The following is a 17,228-nucleotide window of genomic DNA, read 5'->3' as shown; positions in this document are numbered from 1 at the left end:
TTACTGGCAACCCTATCATTGCGTTACGATTTGCGACCATAGACATTTTTTTTATCGTTTCATCTTCTCGAGTATGGGCAGCACCATATCGAAGGAGGGCCGCTTGCCGGGGTCCTCGTTCATACAAATATTGATCAACTTGGCGATGTGCGGCGACACGCCGGGCGGGATACTAACGCGCAGACCTTCCAGAGCTATCTTCATACCGCACTCCATAGGCGATAAATCCGCAAATGGTACCTAAATTACCAAATAAAGTATTTTAATCATTAAAAGTCATTACATCTTTATCAGATCAAACTGAACGAAACTATACAATACTTTTAGCTGTTGCAGGTCTTTACTAGTAAACGTAGTAATTTTTGGATAGTTAATTAAATGATTCACAAGAATTATAATGTGATATCTAAGGAGTTGTAGTTGTTGTTGACCTTAACAATGATATTAACAACAATTGTAACAATGATGATAAAATAATAATTTAACAATGATTATATAATAACTTTGTATTTTGTACCAATGTACAAAATAGGTTATGATAATGATTACGAAATTATAGTTTTGACAATGATGACACAACTATGATGCAATAATCCTTTGGCTGTGCTGACATGATAGTTATGATGATATGTTAGTAACAATGATGCTGTGATGATAATAACAATGATGATGAAATGATAGTGACAATGATGATGAAATGATAGTGACAATGACGATAAATAGAGTGACAATGATGCAGAAATGATAGTGACAATGATGATGAAATGACAGTGACAATGATGCTAAGGTGATAGTGACAATAATGATTAAATGGTAGTGACAATGATGATGAAATGATAGTGACAATGAAGATGAATAGAGTGACAATGATGCAGAAATGATAGTGACAATGATGATGAAATGACAGTGACAATGATGCTAAGGTGATAGTGACAATGATGATTAAATGGTAGTAACAATGATGATGAAATGATAGTGACAATGATGATGAGATGATGATTACAATTATGAGATGGTTGAGACAATAATGTTGAGATGATAATTACAATGATGATGTGATGGTAGTTACGATGATAATACGATAGCTACAACGGTGATATGATAGCTACAACGATGATATGATAGCTACGACAATAGTAGTGAGGACGGACCTCCCTGGTGGCGAGCTCCCACAGCAGCACGGCGAAGCTCCACATGTCGGCGGCCTCCCAGTTGCGCTTGGCGGCGGGCTTCAGCAGCGCCTCGGGCGACATCCACGCCGGCGAGTACACGCGCCCGCGCTCCTGGAACGAGAACTTCGAGTCCGCCATGTTGATGCGGGCCGTCAGGTCCTCGTCTATCTGCGAACGAAATGTACATTGATTTGAACTGAAAGTTACATTATTGGAAAGAGATTAAGAAATTACCTTTATTATTTTTGATACAATTGAACATTTAATTAACTTATCGTATTGTTTTGAATGCAATGTCCTATAAATTTGTCGGTTAAATGTTTCCAGTTCAATTAAACCATTGTAGAAAAAAAAATCATAACTGATGTGACCAACATTATTAATAAAATGTCTATCTGGTATAACATAGTTTGTAGTTCTTTAGATGAACTGCCAAAACTTCCAAAGATTAATTTAATTCTAGGCTTGGTCTTTAAAGGGGGTTGGCAGCTAGTATTAATATTGTCTCATTCATAATAGTTTTAGTTAAATAAAATTCAATTTTATACTTGGGGGTGCCCTTCCTTTGGTAACGCACATTGTCTTCAAGGGTGTTGGGGCAGCTAGTAACAATATGGACTTGTCACAATAGTTTTAGTTAAAAAAATTACATTTTAATACTGGGGGGTGACCTTCTTGGAGGCTGACTACTTCGACTTACCATAACATGACGACTGTTAAGATGGTAGGTGGGCAGAGCGCGGTCTCTCTGCAGCGAGTGCAGATAGGCCATGCCGGCGGCGGCGTCGCGCGCCAGGCGCAGCGCCGCGCCCGCGTCCACCACCACCCCGCCCCGCCCGCCCCCGCCGCCCCCGCCCCCGCCCCCATGCAGCAGGCTGTACAGCGAGCCCCACGACATGTGCTGCGATATCACCACCAGCGATGGCGGAGACACGCAACAACCCACCTGCACACAATACCAGTAACTGACCGTTTAAACACTCATATTTTTATACTAATAAAGAGAAAAGATTTGTATTTTTGCATGTATGGAAAAAACTGAAATCTAATGGGTCGATTTTAAAAATTCTTGCAGCAATAAAAAGTTTCACGCCGGCAGAATCGCGGGCGAAAGCTAGTAACAGTGGTAGAGCCCGCTTTAACATCTTCGCAAGAATGGGTCGGTTCACCTGGTGAAATACCACGACCACACAGAAGACAGCCGTCAAGTGGAAGCAATGCCGCGGTTCGTTAGATGAGTGTAGTGCAGCCCAACTTAATTCCCTTTTCCATTCTACCCTTTTTCTCATAAGATCCTTATCTATGATCCTTATCTTATGAGAAAAAGGGTAGGATATCAGGTCAGATCAGTCCATGTTCCCACCCTTGTGGGGACATGGACTTGATAGTTGAGGAGACGCATAGGAAGGGAAAATATCCTGTTCATGTATTCGCTATTGTAAATGTGGCAGATTCAGATGGCCGCTTGATCGTTTTCCACCGATATAAAAAAAATAGTAAGAAGTAACTTACAACGGGCAGTATGTTGGGGTGTGAGAAGATGCGCAGCTTGGGGAACTCCTCGTTGAAGTCTCGCTGCACGCGCGGGGAGCACTCGCGCACCGCGATTATCTTCGCCACGATGTCGTTCTTCTGCCAACGGCCGCGCCACGTCTCCCCTGCTCACAATACCATGTACACTGATATTCACACTTTATACCCCACTCAAAACAGACCAATCTTATCATGGACACTAATATTCACTTTTTACCCCACTCAAAAGAGCCCATTTAAAATCAAACTGAGGAGACATATACTTCAAATAAACTACAAGCTAATGTTAAGTTTAAATTTTGTATTAGCTATGTTTTAAGTACACCAAATGTTATACATTCCCAAAGTAAGAATTAAAATTTACTTAAGATTAAAAATCGCAAATAGTTGTATATATTTAGAAAATAAATGGCAATAGTAATAGTAAATATATTAAAAATGCGAAAGTTTAGATTGATGGATGGATACAGTCTGTCGTCTAAATAGCTGAACTAATCTCGATGAAATCTGGCACAGATGTAGAATAGTCTGGAAGAACACAGGTTACTCACTTTTGTTTTTTTTAATTTACTGTAATGGTGAACTTAGTAATGTGTCCATCAATTCATCATAACCATTATCTTATATCAGACCATTGGACATAAGCCATGTACATTGCCTTCCTAAATATTTCACATTAAAATATTATCTTACCCGAAGGTGTAACAGCAATTCTCGTATGAAGTGCCAACTCATTAATATTGATGCCTTTATGTCGCGAGAGTGTCGCGTCACGACTCCTGGTCTTCAAGCCCAGCCACGACTGATCCTTGAACTGGATCTTCTTCAGATCCTGGCCATGCTGAACTGCCATTTCATGCAATCTGTAATTATAGTTCTTATTAGAACTTGGAACCCAAAAAGATATGAAGAAACGGCAACAAGAATTTACAAAAAATAATAATTTTACAACAGAGACAAAATGAAATTACAAAGATTTAAACAAACGTAAATGTGAGAATAATTAAAACACTAGCTTTTGCCCGCGACTGCATCCGCGCAAATCTATGACGAATTTCATCAAGATCCATTCAACAGTTAAGGCTACAAACTCTAACAAATATTTTTTCATCCATTCATCCTTTCATCCATCTAGCCTTCTTATTTAAATAAATAAATAAAATAAAATAGCATTTAATCTTATCATTTATGGTATAATATTACTAAGTAAGAAACCCTTATTATTCTAATAATTACTTAGGCTTTGCTTTGTTATTCAATTACTTAAAACATACAATTACCTCTGGACCAGTTGTCCTCGAGTCTTCTCAAGGGGCGTGTCCCCATCTTTATTAGCAAGAGAGACAAGCGCTCCAGCAAGCACCAAGTCCTCAGCAATCGCATTGTAACCCCAAAAGCATGCATAATGCAGCGGTGAGTTACCATGCTCATTCGTAAAGTTCACATCCACACGGTTTTGTAACAACTGGAAATATTAACAATGATAAAGCAAGCAACCTGTGTAGACAGCTTAATACTAAATACTGCCACGCCCAGAAAGACTTTTAAACTAAACTTTGACATCAGAACATTTTCATAAAGAATAATTATTTTTAATTATGTTTGCATCTGAGATGCAATAATTAAGGAGTATTGATACAAGAGGAGTGCACTTTGCATTGCAAGGTCAACCGATTTTAAGGATTACAATTTTATATCAATACTAACTGTTGCTTGCGGCTTTGTCCTCTTGAAATTAAAAAATAAATAAAAAGCATAGCTATGTTACTTCAAGATAAATAACCTTTTGAACAGTGAAAGAATTTTTAAAATAGGCCAAGTAGTTTTTGAGTTATTTCAAGAAATACAAAAAATACAAATCTTGCATCTTTATAATATTAGTATAGATAGGGGTTTATTCATTTATTTTAACTGTCATACCAGTTGCACAATAGGTCGGTGGCCATGTGCTGCAGCTAGATGTAGGGGTGTATCATCTCCCATATTGGTAACATTGATCCGAGCTCCACGGCGAATAAGCATCTCCACAATCTTGATGTGACCTTCCTTGCAGGCCCAATGCAATGGACTGAATCCATGATCATCTCTGTCAACAAATATTAAGGATTTCCATACAAATTGAATAAATACAATATAAATAAAACTTATTTAAATATATAATATTAACACCGCTTCCCTGGTGCATCCAATAACAATTTACTTGTAGAAAAATTTATAAAAAATGTTCAAAGACATACTACATCAAGTAAGTTAAAATTACATCTTTTAAAACATATAGTTGAATGGGAAATGTATATGATATAGGAGGAAAAATAATATTTTTAAATTTATCACAGGCATGTATGAGTAAACTTATTAACTAGTAAAGTTGGTACTCTATACAATATTACCACTGCCTTGCCACACCCTAATTATTTATCTGCAGCTGTGTGTATGAAAACAAGCTTTTCTCAGTTATTGAGATTTCGAATTAAACATGAGTCATACAACTTCATAAAAATAATTAGTACAGATTTCGAGTTCCAGATACTTTTCACTTTTCCTGTAGTTTTAAATTGAATCTGATATGAAAGATATTGTTTTAAGTATGAACTTTTTTTATTAACAAATTTTACAAGATTTTTGTATGTATGTATCATTTAGAATAGCCAATAAACTAAAGGATATTTTACAGGCTATCGATGAAGTCACAAGCTATATACTAAGATGACCTATGACACATAGATATCTTACAATGAAACAAAACTGTGAAACATATTTTACTAACATCTGTGGGCGATACTCGAATTCCTTATGCCTTATAAGGCAGATGTAGGCCTTCAAGTCTTTTAGCTTATTTAGAGTATCGTAAATTAATTCAACTTACCCTTGGTTCATGTCATGTTCTGTATCATCAAGCCAAACCCGCACCTGTAAAGCATTTCCTTCCCTACACCACTGAAATATGTCTTCCATTTTAACACTTCACTGATAACAATTATAGAAATAAGATTGTCCTGTGTCAATATTTATCAGAACGTCTGATAAGGATATCTAAATAGATTTATATGGATTTCTTTTATCAAAAAATAAAACGAAGTAAAATCACAACAGGAGTAATTTATTACTCCACTTTGACAGTTTCGCAATCACCGAAAATAAAATATAACTGTGCTAATTTCATAAGTTTCTATATTCCTACAATCTTGGTAGAATCTGTAAAAGGAATCTTTAGGGCAAACGTCTCTTTTAAATTGAACGGGTTATATTTAGAGTTGCTAGTATAAAATAATAGCAACATCTTAAAAGTGGACTATGGTAACCCAACATGCCATACATATTTTTTTGGACATTTCATGGCCCAGTTCTGAGAACTTTAAGCACATTTATGGTGATCATTGCTTTAAAGCCATTTGTAAATGCTAAAATGATCAATATTTTGAGTTCCAGGCTTGACCTAGCTAAGCAAAGTCAAAGACAAGCATTTATATATTGATAGAATTTAGTTATTTTTGCTTTTCTGTTGTCACTTCACTTAAACAGGAGGTGCCAGGATTTCTGGTTATGCACATGCAAAAGGAAAACAATGTACATCCTTAGAAATAATATCACAGCAGAAGAGCTGTTTAGGCGTAGTGCAATGCTCAAAACAGTTCTTAAAAACAAAGTTTTTATTTAAAATATAAAGTAAACACTATTTCTTTGCAAATGTTATCTTCATTGCATGTGTTGGTGTTATTTTGAATCCTTGCAGAGCTTCTTTGGCGGCTGCAGATTGCATTTCATTAGAGAATTCTACAAATGCAATATCATGCCGGTTTGGCACAAGACGGACTTCTTTAAAACCAGGAAATCTGCAAAAGATAAATATTGTAGTAACAAAATTTTATAGTGTAGATGAAAAATGTGTCATGAATCTATGATCAAACAATTGGTATAATAGTTAAAATGTAAAATACTTACTGATTGAAAAGCATAGACAACATCATTTCAGATGTTTCATCAGGTAAGTTTGTTAGGAAAAGAATTTGGTTGGGAGGTTGTTCTGCATTAACATTGTTAATCATATTGGGTTGACCGAAGCCAGGTATAACCCCACGACTTGCATCCTTGTTTTTCTTCTTTTTACCATCCTCTGTACTTCTAGGTACTTTGGGACGCTTTGGCCTCTCTTGGAAGGTGCCCTTGACTTTTGCAATAATATCACTATCTGTTTTACAGTACTGAATTCTCTGGAATCAGGAAATATTAAAACATTAGATTATAGACTCAATTTTAAGGATTGAAAGCATTATTACTAGTATATTTCTAACTACATCACCACAGCACAGGTTTTTTTAATGAAAATTTAAGAGTGTAACCTACTTAAAATAGATATTTACCATAGGTTTATCATAGAAAGGGAATCCTTGCATACTTCTCAATGCAACAGTGGCACTACCTATTTCTTTAAATATAACAAACGCTTGACCTCTCATCTTTAGTGTTTTCATAGCAACTATGTCTAATATTTGACCAAACTGTGAGAATATTGCATATAAGGATTTTTTGAGTTCATCCTTTTTTATTTTTTCATTCAGATTGTTTATGTAAATAGTGTGATTTGGTCGAATATCCATCGCTGAAAAAGAAATTACATTAAATATAAGGTTAAATAACGGTTTTATCATATAAAACTAAATTCGAATAAAATATATTTTTAGGTTATGATTTCTGTTTATGCTTTCCATTGCATTTAAATCTATTAGAATTATGTAGAGCGAATGACTAAACATCTTAAAAGGCAGTCTATTTGAACTTAAGAATTGAATAGCTATCAATTGTAATAAATAAATTGCAAAACTTACTCATTTTGTGATTTGTGGTTATAGTACAACTAGTAAAAGATGATGGAATAGTTGAGAACTTCCAATTTCTTACAAATGTTACCACAAAACCCGTAAAATAAAGTTAGAATGTTTACCAGTTTTACTTGTTAACTAAGCTTTTTATTAAAAACCGACTTAAATTGGCTTGGCGCTTGGTGGCGGCATCGGAAACAGTACCAGATTATAAATAAAAATGGTCAGTGCAAAAAAACCTGCGATAAAAACTTATAGATTTAAAAGCAATAATCCAATAAATAGGTTTTAAACGGATTTTCTTTTGTGTTTTACTTACGCCTTCTCTTGTATATGTAATTTATTTGTTGGAAAATCTTTAAAAGCTAAATGTAGCCAACATATTTTTGTCTTATCTGTATGAACTTCATTCATGACATATTTTTCGCGGGCTGTCAAAGTGTTAATGTGAATATTGTACCTGTATATTCAAATTGTTTTTATAAATATTTTTTATGACTGACTACAGTTGTAATTACCTTTAAACTAAGTTATTTTAATTTTAAGCGTTTACGTGTTTCTGTTTGACAAACAAATAACGAATTAAAATTCTAATATTCAACAAACAGTGTTTGTTGAATATTAGAATTTTAATTTACTAAAACCATAATGCACGATTTTTCGTATGATTTTGACTCAGTTACTCCCGATTTGTGGATGTCTGATGAAGATAATTGGAAAAACAAATTATCAAAACTTACTAATTGGTATCAGGTATTGATTGATTCTTATTATTTATAATCTAATTCTGTATAGGAAATATTGTTTTCTTTGACCTCCATGTAACCTTACAGATTCCTCTATTGAATTCGAATGCTTCTCATAACTTTTCCGATGGTAGACTGGTTCGGTTTCGTGGAATGGTCCAGGATATGCATAATCCCGAGTTTTATTTTGAAAAATTTGAAGTTTATAATGCTTCTACCAATGAAGTCAAAGTAAAATCTGGAAAATACTGTGATACAGCTCACATACTGGTATGTAAAAGTTAGTTTTATTATATTGTATAAAGTTCGTGAGATTTTATCAAAAACTATTTAAAAATGGCTTAACTCACATATTCTCCGATGCCATCACCTACCATATAGTTAAATCATTCTGAAATTATATTTAGTTCTCTTCTTCATAAGAAATTTAACTATCGACTATGCATTATGTTTTGGGTTCGAATGTCGTATGAATGATATTACAAATTAATCTTCATTGCAGGAGAATGAAAAAATTAATTATACAGAAAATTTGAAAAGTGCACAGCGGCAAGCTATGGTGGTTGTTTCGCTACCTGGTCTGAGTGAGTGGGCTCAAGAAATAGAGGATAGCAGAAACCATTTGAAGCATTTAAATGATCAACCTAATACCACAAAACGACTCAGCTTGACAAATACAAAATTCAAAAGAAGCTATGATGAGGCTGAAGGAGACCCTGAGGCTATGGAAGTTGTAGACAATGTTTGCGGGAATAAGGAACTTAAGACTGTGGAAAAAGTTGAAGAAGGGAATAATGTGGTATCCAGAGAGCATTTACTAAACTTTCCATTACCTGATGTACCTAGTAAATCATGCATTGTTAAGGTGAGAAGATATTTTAATAATCTCCTCTTCTTCTTTCTGCTTATCCTACTCCCGTAGGGTCGGCGCAGCAGATTTTTGCCATCAAAAACCTAATTTTGGATTCGGCACTATTTTTTGCAGCCGGCTGCCTGCCTGTCACCAACTGTACTTGGGATTATTTATTTTAATAATCTCCTAAAAATTGGTAATGGATGATATTTGGAGTTTCACTATGGCCTTATCAATTAAAATGCTATTTCTTTTTAATAGTAGACTACAAGACTTTCATTAATCAATAAAACTCAGAAATTAATTAAGCCAGGTCTTGTAGAACTAATTATAAAATAATTTCTCCCTTTAGATATATGATGAATCAGAAAATCTCAAATTAAATGATATGATAGAAGTTATAGGCTTTTTATCTGTTGATCCATCTCTGTCCGGTGAGTTCCGACCTGAAAATAACTCATTCTTGGAGCCGGAGAGTGAAACAGAAGCGGAGATAATCACACACAACCCTCCACCGAGTTTAGTTCCAAGGATCCATGCTGTTGTTGTGAAGAAACTTGAACATTGTAATCCATTGTTAAAGGAAACTTTTGATCAAGGTTGGTATTATTGTAAATGTAAAATTTTGTATGTAACTAGATTAAAAAAAATTAGGGGAAACGCATCAATAACTTCAAGCCACTACTATTGGCTACAAAAAAGCAAGATTGTCATGGTTATGGTTATCCAATGGCAAAAGCTTTGATTATCATTTTTGCAAATTTTTACGAATGTGAAGAAAAAAGTTTGTATAATTTCATATGGATTAAGCAGCATTGGGACAGCTTGTCCATAGTAAAGGTTACATTTGTAATTATATTTTGCAGCAAAAGTATTAGAAGAAGCCAGTTCAGCGAGAGAGCATCTTTTAAAAGCTTTAACGGAACTGCTGCTTGGAGATGAATTGGCAGCTGAATATTTAATATGCCACCTTATTGCATCTGTGTAAGTTTATATTACAAAAAAAAAATCAATTACATGAACTAGTAACAAGTTAGCATAGTTAAGGTTTTCTCTTTGGGCCAATACCCACCTATTATCAAACCAATGGGATATTTGTTATTGAGCTAATCAAATCCATACAGTCAATGGACCCAATAGGAAAACAATTCCCAATAGGCCAATCGGCCCAACGAGAAACACCTTATTTTAGTTAGTTTACTGTTTTATTAGTTACCTGCAAATTATAAACTTTGTCAATTGGAAATTTGACTGCATGTTATAAAAATATATGACAAAAAAATATTTTTCATTAAAGTAAATGTGAAAAATAATTTATTTCTTATAAAGTGTTAATATGTGTAAATTTACAAGTTATATGATTTTTTTAATTTCCAGATATCTAAGACAAGATACCCTTGCACTTGGACAGTTTTGTTTGAATATCTCAAATTTGCCAACTAAAAAATATCCAAATTATGCCAAACAACTATATGATATTATAAAACAATTTGTCACGAAAAGTTACTATCTCCCTCTCACAATTGATAATCTGAATACTATGACTTTATTACCCAAGTAAGTATTACTTATTTAATTATTAAGGGCCAGTCCCACCAAATTGTAAATTGTCTGATAACAATCAAACATGTAAACTATGTGATGGAAATATCGGATTTTGTTACTTAATCTGACAGTGACATCATTTTTAAGCTATCTGAGCCTTTATCAGCCAGTGGTGGGACAGGCCTTAAATTAATTAAAAAATACAGTTAAATCCTATTCATAATCCAATTGGAAAAATAAATTTCTTTAGATTCAAATTTAAAATAATTTATTATAGAAAATATTTTTTTGCTATTTTTATAGTTACAATATTTTGGGTAAAGTACATTTTTGCTTTATTACACAAATCTACCTTTATTATACAATGTTATTTAATTAATCTCACAATTTTTACAAAATAACTGAATAACTTATAGGGTATGGTGCCATATCTTTGAATTCTACATCTCTGTTCACCCTGTGTATTTTTTTGTAGGAAAGATTATGATTGTAATAGATTAACAAGTGGTATTCTACAACTAAGTAAACACACGCATTTAGTGTTAGATGAGACTAAAATGGAACAAGGACGTCTAGACTCGACCGGAGTAGGGAACATAACTGCATTAGGCAATATGATAACTACACAGAAAGTTGAATATGATTTTAAATATTATAAAATGGAATTCGATGCGGATATTAAAGTTTTGTTACTGTCTGAAGGAAAATCTCTGTTGCCGGTAAGATTTATATGTCTATTACATTAAAACTGCAAGAAATTTAGTAAATATTTCTATAATTAATTAGTAATAATTGTTATGAAAGTTCAGTAGTGTTAGGGTTACGAGGTGGAAAACGAGCAAGCGGCCACCTGAATCCACCGAAATGGAAAGCGACCGCTGCCCATAAACATCCGCTATTGTAGATGCGTTGCCTACCCTAATTGACGGAGGAGGAGACGCACATAAAGAGGACATTTCCCCTTCCTATGCATCTCCTTCACCGTCCAATCCACTTTTTCCTCCCATCCTTTCCTCTTAAGAAAAGGGTGGAAAGTAAAAGGGACTAAAATTAGGCCTCCGGCACCACACTCATCAGACGAAACGCGGAGTTGCTTCTACTTCACGCCTGTTTTCTGTGTGGTCGTGGTATTACACCGGGCGAGCCGGCCCATTCGTGCAAAGATGTTAAAGCGGGCTCTACCACTGTTAAAAAACTCTACCACTCACCACAGCTCTACCACTCTCAAAAACTCTTCTGTCACAAAAATTTAGAGGAAGAAAATATGTTATCTTTTGTAAGAATAGTTCTTATCTTTGCAAATACCGATGTTTTTCTTATCCCCTTTTTCAAATATATTGTGAGGGCAATAAAATCTTTTTAACTGATCATTTTAAGTAGTAGAAATAATATTAAAAATACCATATAATTAATAAATTAACTGAATTTCAATAAATTATTTATTTAATATAGGAAGCCAAAATATCACATGAAACAATTAAAGCTTGTTGAGAAAAAATAATTCTAATTAATAATAGTATTTTTAAATACTTTACAGAGTGATTATCACATTCCCCTGAAACCTGAGGAATCATCTCTGGAGATATTTGATGCTATAGTGGAAGCCGCTACTTATTATTTAAAGGAAGAAATTATGAATACAATCAGAAAATATTTAACCAACTTGAAACTTGTCAAATATACTGTCACTGAAGATTTAAAGGTACGCAATAAAAATATTCAATCTAAATAAATTTTAAGCACACAAGCAAAATTATATGTTTTAACTTGGAAATTGATAAACTATTGGTAAAAAGTGGCAACACATTTTTGAATTGAAGACCTGCTACAGACGCGCGCAAACTTCTTACTGACAGTTTTAATTGAATAGTAAAACTATTCTGACTTGTTAAGTTCAACTGTAGTTAAAATGTTGCCTACTCAAGTTAGAACAGCAACAGGTTTAATATTTAAGTAGTAAGATTATAAAATGACAAAATTCTAAATCTCTCCGTGACTATAAGTAACATTTTAGTGCCCATTAAGAGGGAAACGTTTTTAATTAATTGATATGTGATTTTCAGTTTGTAGAAGATGATTTTATAGAATTGCGTAAAGCGGACACTGAGAATCCGTTCAGTGCGGACGACCTGCACCGACATCTGGTGTTGGCCAGACTGGTCAGTCTGTCGCACGGCCGCGACACCTTGACTGAACATTGCTGGGATATCACACGCAACATGGAAAATAAAAGATTAGAACGCTTGAAGAATAGAATAACCCCCACATTGTAGTTTTTAAGAATAAACGTTGGCTTTATATTTCTTTTTCTCTATCACCCTTTTGGATAGCAGGCCAGTACAGTTGTTCGGTAACGCTCAACTACACTGACAATCAGCTGGTGTATAGATATAAAAGTAATTGTCTGATAATTTTAAAACGCACAGTTCAAATCAACAGAGTGCATTGTTAAAAGTTTGCTACAAAGATTCTTTAACTATAGAGTCTTCTCACCGACAAACAAAGTCTGGGGCAATTCCTAGTTACATTGTAAGGTACTTCCTTTACAATTTGCGTTTTCGTTTTCAAAAGGAAAGAATTTCCTTTTATTGCGGACATATTACCTTGCTGGTAACCCTAAATGCTTAGAGGCGCCATCCTGCCAATGTCAAAAAGGTGCCACAATAGGTGAGCGGACTATACATAAATTATGAAACGTTCCACGTTGTTGTCAAATTGACAGTGACGTGTAACTTTCATGTTGACATTACGTACTTTAATCGAAATATATCGATTGAATATTAATAAATATACTGAAAGAAGTTAATACAATAAACATGTCGACTAAAAATAAAACATCAGATGGTGTTAGTAAGGGAAAAGTTACAGAGTCTCTTTGGACGAGAGCATTTACCGCAGACACAGAATGGTCCGACAAGGTTAGTTTGGATCACGGGACTCTTGATCATTTCAAATACTATTGCATTAAAACTTTACGATGCCATTGCTGGTGTACGGCAACTGTTTGTTTTACATATGATTTAAAATCTTATCAAAGTAAATTTGTCCTCGTCCTATTAATATGTCATCCTTACATAAAAGTTCTCAGTTCCTTTCTGGATATTTATCCTTTACAGTAAATTGATTTCGAGATATAACCTCTCTTATATTAAAGATTGTTAATAGGACTATTATTTAAAATTTTATTATATTATTTTATTGACTGGAAATGATTTTGCTTACTCTAGGAGGAGTTTCTAGACGTAATCTACTGGATGAGACAGATAATTGGCATCATACTAGGTCTCTGTTGGGGTCTTATACCTTTGAAGGGTTTTATTGGATTCTTACTGTAAGTAATTATTTATCTTTTAATTTAGACTAACTATTGCTTGCAGCTCTATGTTAAAATAAAAACTTAGTGAATCATCTGTTTTTCCAGATTATGCTCTACAACTTTGTATATAGATTTCGGAGATACTTTCTAACAATCTAAACTTTCATATTTATTTATAATAAAAATAATTTATTTTACTCATGTAACAGAATATTAAACATATTTCATTTACATTGACAGAAGAGTTACAGATGTATTAGTAAAATAAAATAAGATGTTGCATGAGTATTTTAATAAAAATAGAAATTAAAGAATGTTCTATATATAATTCGATTGCCTTTTGTTATGATCAGAAAATCCTTATTTTTAAATAAGTGAATAACTTTGGACAATTACTAAACTAGGGAAACTACAGATTTCCTTTGTGTTTTCAATACTTTTAATGTTTAATTATTTTTAGATTTGTGCTTGTGAATACAATTGTGGTTTATTTCTACATCAACAATTACCAAAAGATAGATGAAGATGAATATGATGGTGTGTGGGAGATCTACAAAGAAGGATTATTGACAGCTTCTGCGGGATTTTTGGTAAGACATTGCCTATTTCTATAGTAAATTTTCATACATAAATTTACATTTAACACTTAAGAAATATCCAAGAAACAAGGCAATGTTTTGTAAGTTAAACACCGCATATTTATGTGACTGTACATACATTAGTCTTGGGTAGTACACAAACAATGTACTAAAAAGTAATGGTACTGAACGGCTTTTATTAATCAGACATTTGGCACTTTTAGTACACTACCAGATATCGGTGTTCGCCTATTCGTTGTTTGATTTGGTTGTATATTTGCTAGATCCTTCGGTAATCAGAATAAAAAATGAATAATATCATTTATAACTTAAATTTATTTTCCCTAATAACATATGTTTGACACTGCTTTAAATTTGATGTGAAGTAATCTATAACACTCGTTATATTCTATTATTTTCATTGTGTTCTCACAAATCTGAAGTACTAAAGGTACTAAAAGTGTGTACTTGTACGTTTTTCCAATTGTACTAGTATGGTGCGCACTTGCAGATGTCCGATTAAGCCCAAGACTAACATACATCCTCCTTCTTGAAGTCTGTTAAAAATTAAACCTTATACAATTGAAATAAGGTTTAATTTAACCAATAGACTACAATAACCAAGTATAACCGAGTATGCTATTGGTTGTCAATGTATTTACTTGTTACAGGTGACATGGATAATTATCTACACAGGATTGTATGGAAATGAGAGTTTGTTATGAAAAGAAAGTTTAACAAACTTAGGACAAAGCCAAGAAATCTGCCAACTGAGAATGAGATAGTGATGTGCTTGATAATTTTTTTTTGTGATTTGAGTGATGTTGAAGGTAGGCATAGGTATTTTTTGTTAAATCCATAGATAATTTTGCAATTGCAGAATCTGTGATGTGGTTCATACATTTTTTTCATATGACCATATTTTTAAATTAAAATTATAATTATGAATGGAATGTAACCTAAATTTTATTTAGTTGGAATAATAAACAATTTAGATAAGTACATTTCTGCAAATACTCTAAGCACTAGATGTTACCATATTAATAAAATAACAGTTAAAATGTATGTTGAAATTTGCTAAAAATTTGTATGTAGTTCTGGTTAAAAAAAATCTAAAGTTTTATACATTTTGAATGATTTACAAGTATGCATTAAATAAATAAAGCAATAATAATAAAACAATGTATATAAAAAAGCATCAATTTTTAAAACATACATACAAACATAACATGAAAATAAGATTATCTAAAAAATAACAAAATTATACATAATGTTATTTACTTCATTGTGAATTGCAATACCTTTAAAAACTACCTACTGTATCATATATAAACTTAACTTTGTGCTCTTTACTTTATCCTCTGTCAAAATACATTATTATTGTATTCATTTTTAAATAAATCATGCTAATATTATAAATGCAAAAGTTTAGTTAGATAAATGTTGGTTAGAGTTTGTAGCCTAAACGGCTAAACCGATTTCGATCAAATTTAGTATAGATGTAGAGGATAGTTTGGAAGAACACATAGGCTTTTGTTTTTTTTTTTTTAATTTCACGCGGACGGAGTCGCGGGCGAAAGCTACTTTTGGAATAAATATAAAATCCAAATGTTGGTGAATCTATTTGACAACTAGCTGTTGCCCGCGACTTCGTGCAATATGAAGACAAAAAAGTAGCATATGATATGCCCGTCTATGTCAGCTACCCTTCAGTCAAAGTTCGATCGAAATTGGTCCAGCCGTTTCGGAGATTACCCGGAACAAACTCGGCTTGCGGACAGACAGACAAAAAATTTTTAAATGCTGTTTTCGTATCAGCAACGCAAATACATCTTACCGTAACCTGGATTTTTGTCTATTTTACAAACAGATACTCCAGTTTTGATATATGTATAGATTTAAAATAAACAATGGTTTAGCTTGTTTTGTCTCGTCTAAAATCTTGTTAATTTAACAACTTTTTCATTACAAAGTATTGATATTGCCACAAGATAATAATTATCAAAATATTTATTTTTATGTGACATACAGCGGTACCAAAATATTTTGATATACCAATAAATTTGCCAATTGGTATTATTTACTTATTAATTTTGCATTATAATGTTGCAAAATTCATAAAATTTAGTAAAAGTCTTATCTCTAAAATAACTTGATAAATGAATGCTAACTGGACCAAATGTCCATTGGTCCAATAACATAAATGTAAGTCTAGAGCCGATTCGTGAATTTTAAAAAGTGTAGCTAAACTCAGGTTTTGGCTTCTGTGACACCTTTTATTACGTATTTAACTTAAACGAATAAACAGCTAACAGAGTTCGCCGAAATAGCAGATCAACCACTGTCCACGGACATCCATAAATGCATGTGTTGCCTACTTTTAATCTATGTGGGGGCACGCAGATATAGGGTCTTTCAAACTTCATACATCCTTTTCTCAAATCTAATTCTTAAGAAAGGGTGGGGAGGAAAAGGGGTTATAATTAGGCCTCTGGAATGCATACTCAAATGAAATGCAGAATTACTTCTAATTGGGCGGCTGTCGTAGCATTTTTGGGGCAAGTTATTCGTCTACCACTGTTAAATATTGTTTCGATGCATATTTGTCACTGCCTATTAATAAGAGAATGAGCGAGATGACTATACATGTCACAGAAGTTGAAAA

The 17,228-nt window shown here is 33.3% G+C and overlaps 4 protein-coding genes across 4 annotated transcripts; 2 read left to right on the top strand and 2 right to left on the bottom strand.

The window, feature by feature from the left end:
* Positions 1 to 45: 45 nt before the first annotated feature.
* LOC106100288 (integrin-linked protein kinase) lies at positions 46 to 5,962 on the bottom strand. The gene is made up of 8 exons (XM_013279109.1): positions 5,572 to 5,962; positions 4,626 to 4,791; positions 3,986 to 4,170; positions 3,399 to 3,568; positions 2,685 to 2,830; positions 1,873 to 2,118; positions 1,152 to 1,340; positions 46 to 240 (listed from the first exon to the last, which is right to left on the bottom strand). Exons 1-8 carry the CDS (start codon positions 5,658 to 5,660, stop codon positions 52 to 54), a joined length of 1,380 nt encoding a protein of 459 aa, XP_013134563.1. The 5' UTR covers positions 5,661 to 5,962; the 3' UTR covers positions 46 to 51.
* A 315-nt stretch (positions 5,963 to 6,277) lies between these two features.
* Positions 6,278 to 7,742, bottom strand: LOC106100289 (U1 small nuclear ribonucleoprotein A). The gene is made up of 4 exons (XM_013279111.1): positions 7,532 to 7,742; positions 7,067 to 7,305; positions 6,648 to 6,916; positions 6,278 to 6,538 (listed from the first exon to the last, which is right to left on the bottom strand). The coding sequence occupies exons 1-4, from the start codon at positions 7,533 to 7,535 to the stop codon at positions 6,379 to 6,381; spliced, it is 672 nt and encodes a 223-aa protein (XP_013134565.1). The 5' UTR covers positions 7,536 to 7,742; the 3' UTR covers positions 6,278 to 6,378.
* A 240-nt stretch (positions 7,743 to 7,982) lies between these two features.
* Positions 7,983 to 12,969, top strand: LOC106100256 (mini-chromosome maintenance complex-binding protein). The gene is made up of 10 exons (XM_013279051.1): positions 7,983 to 8,085; positions 8,134 to 8,278; positions 8,359 to 8,541; positions 8,774 to 9,136; positions 9,477 to 9,723; positions 9,991 to 10,108; positions 10,502 to 10,681; positions 11,145 to 11,388; positions 12,207 to 12,371; positions 12,733 to 12,969. Exons 2-10 carry the CDS (start codon positions 8,174 to 8,176, stop codon positions 12,940 to 12,942), a joined length of 1,815 nt encoding a protein of 604 aa, XP_013134505.1. The 5' UTR covers positions 7,983 to 8,085; positions 8,134 to 8,173; the 3' UTR covers positions 12,943 to 12,969.
* A 404-nt stretch (positions 12,970 to 13,373) lies between these two features.
* LOC106100262 (uncharacterized protein C20orf24 homolog) lies at positions 13,374 to 15,718 on the top strand. Its single transcript, XM_013279060.1, has 4 exons — positions 13,374 to 13,587; positions 13,897 to 14,000; positions 14,446 to 14,575; positions 15,235 to 15,718. Exons 1-4 carry the CDS (start codon positions 13,486 to 13,488, stop codon positions 15,286 to 15,288), a joined length of 390 nt encoding a protein of 129 aa, XP_013134514.1. The 5' UTR covers positions 13,374 to 13,485; the 3' UTR covers positions 15,289 to 15,718.
* The last annotated feature ends 1,510 nt before the right edge of the window (positions 15,719 to 17,228 follow it).

Source organism: Papilio polytes, unplaced genomic scaffold, assembly GCF_000836215.1.
Source record: "Papilio polytes unplaced genomic scaffold, Ppol_1.0 DF824058.1, whole genome shotgun sequence".
Lineage (NCBI taxonomy): Eukaryota > Metazoa > Arthropoda > Insecta > Lepidoptera > Papilionidae > Papilio > Papilio polytes.
This window is presented reverse-complemented; position numbering and strand designations above follow the sequence as displayed.

Coding starts and splice junctions, on each gene's coding strand:
- LOC106100262 (XM_013279060.1), top strand. CDS start 13,486: ATGTCGACTAAAAATAAAACATCAGATGGTGTTAGTAAGGGAAAAGTT. Junction 13,588..13,896: donor ACACAGAATGGTCCGACAAG/GTTAGTTTGGAT, acceptor TGCTTACTCTAG/GAGGAGTTTCTAGACGTAAT. Junction 14,001..14,445: donor GGTTTTATTGGATTCTTACT/GTAAGTAATTAT, acceptor AATTATTTTTAG/ATTTGTGCTTGTGAATACAA.
- LOC106100288 (XM_013279109.1), bottom strand. CDS start 5,660: ATGGAAGACATATTTCAGTGGTGTAGGGAAGGAAATGCTTTACAGGTG. Junction 2,831..3,398: donor AATTGCTGTTACACCTTCGG/GTAAGATAATAT, acceptor TATTGTGAGCAG/GGGAGACGTGGCGCGGCCGT. Junction 241..1,151: donor GGGAGCTCGCCACCAGGGAG/GTCCGTCCTCAC, acceptor TTGGTAATTTAG/GTACCATTTGCGGATTTATC.
- LOC106100289 (XM_013279111.1), bottom strand. Junction 6,917..7,066: donor CTTTCTATGATAAACCTATG/GTAAATATCTAT, acceptor TCCTGATTCCAG/AGAATTCAGTACTGTAAAAC. Junction 6,539..6,647: donor TTGTCTATGCTTTTCAATCA/GTAAGTATTTTA, acceptor TATCTTTTGCAG/ATTTCCTGGTTTTAAAGAAG.
- LOC106100256 (XM_013279051.1), top strand. CDS start 8,174: ATGCACGATTTTTCGTATGATTTTGACTCAGTTACTCCCGATTTGTGG. Junction 10,682..11,144: donor ACTATGACTTTATTACCCAA/GTAAGTATTACT, acceptor ATTTTTTTGTAG/GAAAGATTATGATTGTAATA. Junction 12,372..12,732: donor CTGTCACTGAAGATTTAAAG/GTACGCAATAAA, acceptor TGTGATTTTCAG/TTTGTAGAAGATGATTTTAT.